General features: G+C 36.2%; 1 protein-coding gene across 2 annotated transcripts in view; it reads right to left on the bottom strand.

Moving 5' to 3' along the window:
• The window catches only part of BBS9 (Bardet-Biedl syndrome 9), a 285,201-nt gene that overhangs the window by 107,037 nt on the left and 164,238 nt on the right, over positions 1-13,926 (bottom strand). For both annotated transcript variants that reach the window (XM_064704873.1, XM_064704875.1), the window contains exon 22: positions 7,214-7,324. In XM_064704873.1, the coding sequence (XP_064560943.1) occupies positions 7,214-7,324 (111 nt within the window). The remainder of the gene's footprint in view (positions 1-7,213; positions 7,325-13,926) is intronic.

Raw genomic sequence — 13,926 nt, 5'->3', positions numbered from 1 at the left:
AGAAAACAGTAGCCAGCAGTTCAAATCCATGAGAAAAACTACAGAATGGTAGGACATATTTGTAGTGTGCACTTTAAACAGCACCTCTTGATGCAGTGGAGGAAATAACTGGTGTGAGGAAGCAAAAGCAACACAAGAAGTCTTATAAACACTCATAAGGAAAATGGAATATTAATCTGCACCAACCCATATGAAAAGTAGGCAGCAGCACACAGCAGAGAACTCTGACTAGTTTCTTTCCTGCCCATCTTTACTTGCAAAGACAAGTGTGTGAATGAATCCTAGTGACAGACAATCATCTACTTCTCTTAAGCACATAGTTATGCGGGAAAACTGCCAAGGAAATGTGAAAACTAACATTTAGTCCCCAAAAAAAGCTTTTAAACTTCTCTTTATTTTTTTTATTCCTTTCACTGTGCTACAATTCCCCTTTCTTGCCTACAAAACCTAATCAAAATTCCTAAAAATGTGTTTAGATTTTATTGTTTGGTTTGTTTCATATTTAGCATGCCCTCTCTTCCCAATCTATTTTTTATGCATTCCTTACCTTCCATTATCCATCAGTATTTCTCATGTTCAGGTCTCATTAAAAATAAGGAAAGGCTTTTTGATGGATTCCAGAAAGCTTTGGATATGGCCATGAATATGTTGATATGCCTTGTATCACTCTTTTCTAATCCCCAACTGCAGCAATAGCAACCCTTTGCTAATAATTTTAAGAGCGCCTTTGAATTCTCTCCATTAAAAAACAAAACACTTTACACAAACAATTCTTTCTATTAAAGCCACCAATTTGAAGGAGAAGGGTCAGGCTCTCTATACCATGACTTGTTCATTTCCTACCTCTTTTCTGTGATGTCACAGCAAATTCTGAGACAACCCACAAAGCAGAGCGTAAGGCAGTCCTCAGTTCTTTGTTATATTGACAGTCATGAAACAAAGCAGAATTAATCAGAGACTTTTTTAACCTCTGAATGAAAACATTTTGTAAAACACTATAACAACTGCTGGTACGGGACAAACGCAGAGACTGATCTCTTTACTCACTGCAGCTGGCAATATACATTATAATATAGTACAATCTGCAAATAATACAATGTATATAAGACTTGCTGTGTTCTCATGTGCTATATTACATTTCAGAGGAGATGTATATACAAGCTCCTGCTAAAAGAGAAACTGTACTTCAGTTGGTATTGACTTAATGAAGGAATTCTCACATTAATCTCTTAAGCTGTACTGCTCTTTAGGAAAACAGACTCTGTGGAAAAGAAAATCTCCATAAATCTCTTCAACTCTCTCCAGAAAAATAGGCTTTTTGTAGCCCAGTGATTTTCTTTGCACCTTTTCTTGTGGAAACAATTAGCTTAGCAATTTTAAAGTATTAGGTGGGCCCAGCTGCAGGCTCCTGGTATCTTTCCCATTGCATAGCAATGTCTATACAGAAAGAAACAAGGATCTAGTCTCCTAATACCACAATACATCAGTGGGAAATACCTAAGTGAGCAACTAATGAGGTTAGGTCAGAAGGAGCTTTCACTTACCTGAGCCCATCACAAGTTTCCACATTTTTGACAGATTTGTTTCTTATTCAGAATTCTTTGTTAGCCAATGGCCAAACATTGTGTTGAAACTCACTTCTCAAAATGCTTGAAACTGAACTCAAACTGTCAGCATCACAATTACCCCTTCAGATGAGACCTGTTAATTGGGCCTTCACGACTTTTAAAAAATAAGTCTGTTAAAAAACTCATGCCACATATGTAGTAACCAAACTTCAGACAGAAGTTCAGGTTCAAGACTTTAGCCATGAAGAGCTGAAAAGGCTGTGTTGCAAACAGTACTGATTCATTCGGCTGATTGTTTAGAAAGTTCACTATAGGCATGAAATCCCTCTATAGACAGTAGGGATATTTTTTCAAAATTAGCTTAACTTAAACATTTCCCTTTTATTTAATCTCATGTACAATACAGTTAGTAGTACAATTGATTTCTGTCCTATTAGACTGTCTAACCTGGAAAAGTAAATTGCTTTTTACATTGAAAACACTTTTGCTGTAATTGGCAAAAACATCAGTATCCAAATGATTACTAGTGCAGCAAATTACAACTATTACAATAACAATAGTAAGGCCATCTGCACCTTACTCATGCATGTTGAAATTTAGGGCAGTTAGTAGTCCAACATATAGACAATATATGCCTGAGAGAAACCAGAAATCTTTCACAGACCTGTTTTAGAATTTTTACAGCAAATTCAGGCACCCTTCAAAATAAATTCCAAGATATGCCTTTCCTCATATGCGTAAGCAAGAAGTAATATTAAGAACCGTTCAGTACAAAAATAAAAAGACTCAGTGGAGAGTTGGCAGCGATTCATACCCAAAAGCTCCTTACTATCTAACTCTTTACAGAAAGCCAAGTGTTTAAGAGTACTCCTTTCTAAAATCAAATACATGAAACACTATCACAAAATTTCATCCTATGTTACATCACTTCTTGAGGAGCTACTTAGCAAATGTAGTTTGCAGTATCACACAGTTGTGTATTCATAAGAAAAATTAGGCACATAGATTAAAATAACGTGCCCCTAGACTCTTTAAAGGAAAATAGTTTCAATCTTGTTTACTAAAAAGTTAGTGCAAGCAAACACCTTTGTGAGCTGGAACCATGGGATAGTTCTTAAAATTGTCTAGGCTATTAAAAACAGCAATCTTTGATTAGAAGGGTGAAGTTGAAAGATCTCTTAAATGGCACCTACAACATCTGCATGAACATTGCCATTCAATGCTGGAGAAAAAGTAGCAAAATAAATAAAATACACTAAAGACATGCAGCGGTACCATGTCTAGGTGCAGCTTTGGAGGGTGTTTTTAAAATCTGACACTTAGAAGGTCCGGTTTTACTGGAGTTTATAGCTCAACCTCACTGTCATCTATGTATAGGTGCCTGTCTACTTAATCAAAAAGAATAAGCCACATTCAAAATAAAGACAGTGAAAAATCTATTCCAATCATAAATAGAAATGCTGACACAGTTTTTGGTCTTAGATGCTTTGAGTATTAAACTATGGAAGTTTATTTACTTTACTAAATATAATCATACAAGATGAGAACTTTGAAATTTAATCTTTAAGCCATCTAAATATTTGCATGACAGCAACATACAAAGAATATAACTAAAACAGTGGAAGCACAGTAGCAAATCCAAACGCTAAATATTTTGTCTTATAAATAGCTTCTCAGAAATATTTGTGTTTAAACAATAAATGTAAATACAGAGCCATACTGCTCTCTCAGGAAGAGACAATTATTCTGAATTATCATGGCAAAGTCAGGCAAATATTTCCCTTAAATATTAAAGATTTTTGTTGTTGTTGTTTAGATAGACCATTTACAGAATAGGTAAATTTACAGGATCTCAGATGAAAAATTCTCCCAGAAAAATCAAGTCTTACAAGTTGTGAAAATTCCACTACCTGCGTGTCATGACACTTGACAAGTCTGACTTCCAGTGCTGTAAAATCCTGAACAAGTAAGGTAATTACAGTGTAATCACCACAATGGTTTCACCCAAAAACCCAACAAAAACACCCAAAAAAATCAAGATACATTTTTCAAGCCAAACATTCTTTCATTCATACTAACTTTTAATCTAGTTTTCCATCAATTTAGAGAAGTTAGTCATGATTTACCAGCATAAAACTCTTTACTCATAAAAAAACCAACCAGACCTTTTCTATGTAAAACAATCAGTAGGAATATTTGTTGGAAAAAAAGGTCTTAGGAAGTTCTCTTTCATAATAAGTAGCCTGCAGCACAAGGTATACAAGGAGTCCAAAATACTTAAAGGACTATGTACTGATAAATGCATATGTTGTTATTACATCCTAAAGCTCACCACCAGCACAGTTTAATTGCTGTTTTAAGGCAGTTTCCCATATTTCTTAGAGATTTCCCTAAAAAACCTGCACGTACAAGAATTTCTTTATACCTCTTTGCGACAAACCACATTTTCAATTAATTCCAACAGAAATATTCTAGCACAAGTGAGAGCTTGAGAAGTAGAGCTCTGCAAATCTCGTTAATTGTTACCCTCTAGAACACATGAAAACCTCTCAGTAAAGTCAAATCACTCAAGCAGAAGCAACTCTGGTTAGGAATATATAACTTGTAAAGAAGAAAACAGAAGACAGCAGGAAGAGTACATCAAAAGAGAAAGCAATTCCACAGTACATATGCAGAATCTACAATCACTACATTCATATTTTTGATTGCAGTAGAGGTCACCATTGGTGTTATAGCTGTGAGTTCATGGAGAAAGTAAAGACATCTACAAGTGAACCTCAAATTACATTCAAACTCTCCACTAGGCTTGTGCAGTCTAAATACAATATATGCTGCTCTGTCCTCCTTCTAACTAAAACAGCAAGAACAAAATCAGCAGGGATTTATCATGCTAGCATTATTCATCTCAATGCAATGCACACAGACTCCGTGTCTTGAGGTGGTAAGAAATGCATGAATTCTTTTCCATTCACTGGGACAGACAATGTTAAGGGAGTATTTTGTACCACTCAAAGCAAAAGCCATCCAAAAGAATCTACTCCTACAACTGCAATAATACCATTAGCGTCCCAATATCATGAATGTGATCCTATTCTTCACTATGAAATCACAATATACTTGGATTAGAAAAAAATAAGTAAGAAAAACAACCCAGTGAGAACTACTTCAGCAATTAAAACAAAACATCATAAATCCAGTAATTCCCCCCCCCAAAGAGACTCCATGATTGGGCTAAAACCACTCATTCTGTCCTTGCACAGACTTGTAGATGACTACTAAATGTCATTTTCTGCTCTCCTAAGTAACTATTCCAAGTAAAGCTAAAAGTCTTGCTCACATGCTTAGCAGCTGCCTGGAAAATCTCAGTATAATACTTAAAATGAGATAATTTGCAAGTCTGTGACAGGATGATGCCCTACAGCACAGTTTCTCACAGAACAGTCTTCCGGGTCTCAGTCCCTCATTTCCCTCAGTTCTTTGTATAGCTCATACAACACATTATCATATAATCACAGAACATCCTGAGCTGGAAGTGACCCACTAGGTCACCAGGGTCATCAAACAACCAACCCACAACTTATCATGAGAATCTATCTTGAATCCATTAGGAAATGAAAGAAGATATGACAAAAAAAATTACTTTTACTCTACTTTGTCCCTTTTTCTCTCTCATGTACTGCACATAGTTAAATGCAAACTTAAATAAAACGATACATAAGATACAGAAAATATTCTTTGAAGGCTCTTTGTAATCACCATGGTCTTGCTGCAGCCTGTGGTGCCTGAGCAAGAAATCAGTCCAAAAATATCATGTACAGAAAAACATTAAAAGGCTGTGATTTCATGCCTACTGTTACCTTCAGGTTTAAGTAGCTCCCTTGGCTCCTACACTCATAGCAATTAGAATTTCCAGACAGCTTGGTGGCAGATATTCTAGGTGTTCTCTATATTGCAGCACTCGCTGGCAGATGGCAGTCAATTCTTACCATGAATGAATTAAACTCACTCATATAACACACGGCTGTAAACCTGAAGACTTTTTAAAAGCTTTCAAAGTTTTCATTCTGCCTTTTATAGTTACAAAGCAACAACAGCCAGCTATGTGACGTAAGTCTCAATTTATATCATGGGCTAAGACCTACACTAGCATATGCAGGTCCCTATGCTGTTGTTTCTGGAGCTCATGAATACATTTCTACACTTTTCCACTCATGCTAGTCTTTTCAGTAATAAGGTTATTTAAATATAGGAGGACACTATCTACTGAAGAACAAATATGTGCTTGATCAGGAGACAGGAGCACCAGGCAGAGATATAACCTGCCATATGTTTGTGAGTTATTAATCTAAATGCCTAAAGTTGGAATTTTATCAGGATTGTACCCCACATCAGAGAGATCATATACTTTTCCATAACCAGGAGGTTACTTAATATATCCAGATGGCAAAGGTTAAACTATATTTATGTCAACTTTGACAGGCTCCCTTCTTCTACTGACCTGAAATCCATGAGGACCGCAAGTAATTAGCATTCTAGAAAAGTCAAAGCTGTAGGCCTTCAGGGTTTTTTTTTTTTGTAAGCAGGAACTAATTTTTAAGTTACACTGTGGCATTATTATACATTGCCGCATTAGATACCCTTCTTTCCTGCCTACTAATAAAAGTTTGCTAATGTAAATGCTACTATTGAAATTAACTATCTATTCCAACTCCCTGCCTGTCTGTGCTACAATTAGCCGGACAAACAAGGAGTTGAATGCTTTTTAAACACACAATTAACTGAGTTTTGCAGATGAATAAGGACTTGTTATTTTTTACTGTTGTTGGTTGCAACGTCTAAGCTACTTTTCTTAACTTCAACACCCATGCATAATGAAGACTTCTGATTTACAAGCAACATTCAAATACACTTTATAATAAATATTATAGGATAAAATCAGTCAAAGAGAGGGGAAAAGAAGTGTGAAGGTACAACTTAGCAAGCAAAATGTGAAATTGCTATAGTCAAAACCTGAGAATTTACCAGACACTTTATTAAACTGCAAGGCAGTACTTTACAGAGCTGCTTTTAAAATATGTTAACACTATATCACAGTTCCCGGCAGCAAGAAGTCTTTCCAGAAAATGTGTCATCACTGTATGCAGCATATTTTATAGCCAGTATAATTTCATTTTATTATAGCCAATAATATTTTTCTGAAATTCTAGGAAGTCTCCCCACAAAAGATAAGTAATGACCATATTTTAATCAGCTGGCACAAAGTGTAACCACCATACCGCAGGGAAAAAAAAACCCTTTATTACACCAAAATGCCCAGTTTCATTTTGCCTCTGTGGAAATGATCTCTCTATGGAAGAGATCATGAATAAAACCTGTGAGAATCTCTTTCAAGTACTACGCAGCACAAAACCTTTGAACTATGAAGTTATTTCATTCCAAGATTGACCTTTACACCTGAGCCATTCTTAACAGAAGAAGCTGAGTAAGTTCAGAATCCTACACATTGTACTATTGTAGCAAGTAAAACTAGAAATTATGCCAACAAAGGCTGAAATAGATGCCATTTTTTTTCGTGCGTCCACAAGCACTCTGAAAAGATGAGCTGCACCCCTCTAAGTGAAATAACATAATTTTCCTTTTCTTACCAGGCTTGGATTTCTGCTTTGTGCTCTGCCCATGACTGGCAAACACCGCTGTGGAGCCAGGTATAAAGGTCCTTTCCTCTAGATCAGACTCTGGGATTGTAGCACAGCCACCTAGGTGAAAATGGACGACTCTTAATGTGGGGTTTATGCAACAAAACAAATTCACAGGTGCATAACTGAGGAAAAGAGGCAATAAATTAGCTGACAGTAACATATAAAACTAAAAGTCTTTACTTTCACTTCAAGGAAACATTTGCTAAAGAAAACAATTACCATTGTTTAGAAGGCTGATTGTGCTTTAATGAATTCTCTTTACTATTTATGTCATCTTGAAAAAAGTTTGAATTCATTTAGATCACAGAATATGCAAAACTGGTTCTATATAAAACATGGAAAATAATGTGATTTTTATTAAAGAACAAACTTCCGGGAGCTATTTTTGTAATAAAGTAATTAAGTGTGAATGAAATAACTTCACAAAATCAACAAACCTATGAAGATTGTTAGCTTGCCACAGAAAATGACCTGCTGATTTTTTTTGATGGGCTATTAAATACAGTATGTTTATTAAAGGAAATGCAGGGACACTTTCAGTGTCCAATAACACGCCATTCATTAGACAACACAATTACTTACAGCTTTTTCTTCAAATATGTTTAAATGCCTACATTTAAACTATGAAGACAGGTATAATCTAGTAGTAGTAGTATCAGCTGGAGTAGCTTGCAGTGGAATAGGTTGATGTATATTTATTTCAGAACAGCTGCGGTCAGGACACTGGAGGATGTGTCACTATTCCACAGCAAGGAGATGGCCTCACAGTAAGCACATTGCCAACAATACAGCACACAGCTGAGCTGCATCTTTTTCTCACAGCCCTCCCAGGAACACCACTAGCAAGCAAACAAATCCATGTACTCATCTATTGGGCTCTGAAAGCACGTTTGTAAGCAGCACATCAACTCCCAACGGCATGGACTGACTTTTTACCTTCATGCAAGAGTTACTCTATTTTAAAAAGACATGTTCTACTCCAGGCCCCATAAAAAATGCATCAAATTTGCAGCAACACCGGCTAGCCTCCTCTTACTAAACTGAGTAAAATTTAAGAAAAGGTTGCGTTTCTAAGTAGGAGAGTTGCATTTTCCCTGGCAGTTTCAGAACCACCACCAATGCAATGTCTTGAAGAAATGTACCACCCTGACTAGCCATGGCAGCTCCAGTGAAACCTGTGAAAACACTCAGTCCTACCAGATAAAGAACTAATACAGCACCTATGGCTCCTAAGGAAGAGTAAAGACACAAGCTGCTTTATCCAAATACACCCTGAGAGAAAGTATGAATTGCATCACAGGATTTATGCTTGATTTACAGCAAGAAAATTTTTTTCAGTAAGAAAGGAAGGTGAGGAGTAAATGCATCAGACTTGCAACCCCTGACAGCTTCAAATATTTAGGATACCTGCTATAAAAATGGAAGAGAAAATTGGAAATTAAAAAAAAAACCCTCCTCATGTTAAAATACTTTAACAGTAGGGTCATGTCTGACATTGCATTAAATATAAATGTACCAACAGCCTAAAGGAAAATACATATCTGTAAGCCAGTACTTCTGTTGCCATTTGAAAATTGTGACTAAAATGTAAACTACAAGATTCGAGGAAATAGAAATCAGTGCTTTACAAGCCAATTTCGATTTTTCACATTCTTATTGTTCAGACAAAATCTATACTCTTAAAAACTAGCCTATAAATACAGAATACAAAATTAAGGTCTCCTGCCCCAAAGAACTATTAAGAATAGCATCAACTATTTTAATATTATAACATTTTGTAACAGCATGAGTGAAAACTCACCAAGTCAATTAGTATCTATTGAATTTCTGCATGGAAATAGAGACATTTTTTAACATTCATTCTTAAACCCAAAATTCAGTAACTTACATAGCCTTGAGGGCTGAGGGCCTCTGGTGCCAAAACATTTCATTAGTTTTCAATCATGACAGTGACTGAATATGAGTTGGAAAAGGTCTATTTGCCCTTAGCTACAACACACTACTTGTTAAAAGGAAGTAGGAAGATACACAGATACACATCCCCAAGATAACAACGGATCCCCTTGACAAAAAGCTATGATTTCCCACAGGAAGAAAGGTGTGGAGACCACACTATGACTACTGTCACACTGAAAGAAGGGAAACATTCAAAGCAAATTTCAAAATTTCACTAGACTGAAAAAGAAACTGGATAAGGCACAAGTACACACTACTCAAGATAATATTTGGTAGACCAAGATTTCGTGATTCAAAAACATTTTCCAACTCAAAAAGACAGCTATATGGAAAAAAAAAAAGAAAAAACAGAGGAAAAAAAGATCTTTTCTGCTAGGACTACAAGCTTTTCATTTCATACTTCAAAAGTTCTAGTCATGGTCTATATTCTGACTTCTCTGATCAGAACTTCTTTAAGTTAAAAAACTCTTAGAATTCTTTTTTGCATCTCTAAATACATTTTAGTAAGCATTCACTGAATATCTGTTTTAGCAAGCATTTTCAGTTTTTATGTACATTGAATCCTAAAAGAAATCACAGCAACAAAATAATTCACGTTCATTCACAATTAACTGAATGGTACAGATCTGAAAAGTGGAATATTTAAGGAAAAAAGGGGGAAAGAGGAGGAATAGTAGTACATAAATCTACACACTGGAAATTATCCAAGCTGAGAAGTCCTCCAGATGTCAGTCTGTAAACAGAGCTTCATAAAATTAATTTTCCCATTAATTGTTGGCAGGAATAACATCTAGAATATGTTATTACATCTGACCCACTCTTTCCCCCTTTTCCATGTAGCTAAATTCTTGTCTGGCATCACAGATCTTTTATCAGTTGCAATAAATCCAAGAAAGCAAGCTTTTGTCAACAAAACTGCTTGATAGGGTACAACATGCATAAAATTACACTCAAGCTAATTGTGAACTTTGTTCACCAGAGGAAATGAGACTTCTCTTGCTTATTTTCACTACATCTGTTTTTGTAACACTTTTGGTTCTTAAGCTGGAAAAAGATACCTACACCCAAAGGAAATATAAACATATAACACATATTGAACAAAAATTAAGTCTTGACAGTTTTCCTACAGATTCCTATCACCATGTTTTTATGCATTTTAATATGGCTTTAAAAGTTGAAAAACAGGAAAACAAAAGTGGTATACATCAGGAAAAAAATGAAAAGGCACTTTGAGGTAAAGATTATTTGAGTTTCTTTTTTCTCTTCCACTCAATCACAGACTAAACTAAGCATAAGTTTCCATTTTCCTCTGAAATTAATTCTTACAAGAGTCCACAGAAAGAAGAAAAAACAGCTTCCTGAGCAGTCTTTGGCAGCAAGATAGTCAAAATGTGAGCAGTAAGCTCTGTAAATAGCAGGTTTTGCATCCATATGTATACCATTATAAAATGAAGACAATCTAAATAGTAAAATTATTTCATAGAGATTTCAAAAAGCTATACCCAAAACCATGCTCACTTGAGTTTGCTGTTCTGTTGACAATCTTCGGAAAGTGTACACCAAAAATGCAGTCTAATGCTTTACAGTTTTTCTCTCTTAAAGAGTTTATGGATTAATTGAACTGATTCTGCTGACTGCATTTATTCAAGTCGTCTAAATTTTATTAGGATCTTCCCATCAGAAAGTAGCCTGTCTGTTGAAGTAAACACTGCATGCAGGTGGTGAAGATAAGTAATGCTATTGCTGTTTTTTAAATGGAAGATAAAACAACACAATCTATAGAAGAAAACAATACATATTTGAGTGTATTATGATATCCATGGAACATTTAATCACATACCAGCCCCGGCTTAGAGGCTATCATTTGAATAGACACATTCCAGGAATGCAAACACATTTCCATTGCAGAGTTTGAGGAGAAAGAGGGAGAAGAATTATGAGGAAAGGGAAAAAATAAGGGAGAGAGAAAGAGAGGGTTGGGGGACTAAGACAGAAGGGAAGGCAGGGAGGAAGGGAAAGGGAAGACAGAGAAAAAGGTGTATTTGTTTGTTTGTTCTTCCTAAATAGGTGCCTGGTAACAAACAGTGATACATTTCCCAATAGCAAACAGTCCAGGTTTAGTTTGGATATTCACTTGCAGATTGTAGAGTCACTAAATAATCAGTCATAGATTTCAGAACTTATCACTTAAGTCTAACCGTGGCTACAATCTTGCAGTCACACAATTCCATTGTTTTCTGTGTGCTTTGACACAACCAAATTAAAAAAAATGATGGAAAAATATTTCTGTACTACATTCCAGTAGAACAAATTAGGGGGAAAAAGTTATACCAACAGAATATGTAGTCCAAGGTTATAGAAAATCATCAAAACATATTTTAAATGAAAGCACACAGAGACATACTAAACTGTTCTGATTTACTCATGTTTTACTGAAATGCTTCTTAACAAAAACCTCCAGTCCTTAAATTCCATAGTTTTTTTCCTATAATGAGTTGTCACGAGTTGCACAGAGAGCTATGCAAAAATAATTCACACCAATTGTGTGGCTTCTGTTTGAGCTTGTAGCCCATTCAAGTATTTTGAACATGCCTGAGTTCATAAAACCTTGACTTACAAAGTTCAGGGTACTTTGGCAGCAGAAGCTCTTTATGGGAGCAACTGTGGTGTTTAAACTGTCAAATAGTCTTGGCCATTCTTCCAGGATGAGGTTCAGTGCATGTGGTATGCAAGTCATAGGAATGGCATTGGGAAACACATTGCTAAGAGCAGATCCAACAGCTGTTTTCATTAAAGACACATTATTGGACACTTGGCCAAGAACACAAGATCAACATTCAGTAGTACCCTTACTAACTCAGGACTGAGAATGCAGGAACAGTGAACTGAATAAACGCCACTCAATATCTACCAAAGGCACTTGTTACGTGCTGAGAACAAAGGACAAACGATGACAGTTTTGCTTTGGCTACAAAAGTGTATTGTTCCATCCACCCGACCTATTCACCTGATGAACAGAGACTGGCTGAAAAACACGGTCTATGTTCTGAATATATCTTGGGAGAGGCAACTTACTGAATTTTGTAGTGCTTGGAGGGTATCCATCTACTCTCACATAACAGAAAAGAAAAATCAGCTCACAAAGGGATTTTTCAAGGGAATCATCGACTCTTGACAAATAACACAACAATAAAAATCACTATTTTTTCAGAGCACACTGCCTCACAAAACACCTGGTGGTTTTTGTTGATTGGGTCTCACATCCTCTTCCCCATATTCAGTGCATTATGAAGTACAGCTATTGTTTATCATAACTGTCCTAGGTTACAAGATGTGACTAGGAGTGTGTGTTCTATTGCCATCTGTTAGAGGTGGGACAGTTATCTTCTTAAATGGGCAGTTTTCTTTATCTCTTCCACAACCAATCCTCCCTTCAGGGAGATATCTTCTGTTAATGGGCAGGCCATGGAGTGTGACTGCATGACTGATAAAATTACACCATCCCTTTGTGAGATGCTACACCCAGAGGGAGGAGCCAAGCATTCCTACCCAGATATAATCTGAGATTTGGAACACCATAGCAGCCTTTCCCCACTGGATGCTCAGAGGAGCAGCTGTCTTCCCCACTGGATTCCCAGAGGAAGACCAGGCCCATGTACATCACCACTGAACCTTCAGAGGAAAGTTACACCCTTCTACATGATCTCAGCTCCAACAGAACCACATCTGTCACTTCAGGGGGACTGCAGCCACCATTTAATGGGACTGCTACCCACACCCTGACCAACAGGGCATCAGGTTGTATTCTGACCCTGCCAGTGGTTGTCAGGTTTTTTTTGTACTATTACACTTGTATTTTAATTTTCCTGGTAAAGAACTGTTATTCCTATTCCTATATCTTTACCTGAGAGCCCCTTAATTTCAAATTTGTAATCATTCAGAGGGAGGGGGTTTGCATTTTCCATTTCAAGGGAGGCTGCTGCTTTCCCTAGCAGACCCCTGTCTTTTCAAGCCAAGACAATAACTGAACATGGTTTTCTTTCAGAATGCTTAAATAAAGCAGTAGCAGAAGCTACAGAATATACTGTCATCAATCTCTTCTCAGGACAACATTCTCCATTCAGTAACAAACTAATTTCATGATACCCTTTTTGGGAGCAAGCAGAATAATCAAGGCTTTTGTTTTCACTTATACAAATAAACTTATTTTGGACACATAAATATACCTATTTATGTATTTGGATATATGCATATATGAAATACACAAAGAACTTTATACAAAATATTTTTAGTAAGACTTTTTTTAATCTGCAGAGCCTGCATTGCATTGCTTTGGTAATACACACTTGTAAGGAGGCTGCTAGACCTTTAGACTTTTATATTAACTTACATCAAACACTTAAGTAGGTAATGCTCCCTTTGATAAACACTTTCTTTATTATTTTTGCTAAAAGAATATTTAAAAGAATTTCCAATGCCACATCTAGTTTCTATCTGCCAATACAATAGAGAGCACCTCAAAGACAGTGTTTGGAGCAGCTGGGATCTCTGGAGCATGCTTGACAAAAAAACTTTCATAACATTGTCTTTATGTAGTCTCTAACCTTTCTTCAGCATACAGTGAAAGTAAACAGACTAAAACCAACTTTTATAGCCCTGATAACAAACCTTCCTGGCATCCATCATTCTGAAAATTCAGAGAA

This window comes from Zonotrichia leucophrys, chromosome 2 (genome assembly GCF_028769735.1).
Source record: "Zonotrichia leucophrys gambelii isolate GWCS_2022_RI chromosome 2, RI_Zleu_2.0, whole genome shotgun sequence".
NCBI lineage: Eukaryota > Metazoa > Chordata > Aves > Passeriformes > Passerellidae > Zonotrichia > Zonotrichia leucophrys.
This window is presented reverse-complemented; position numbering and strand designations above follow the sequence as displayed.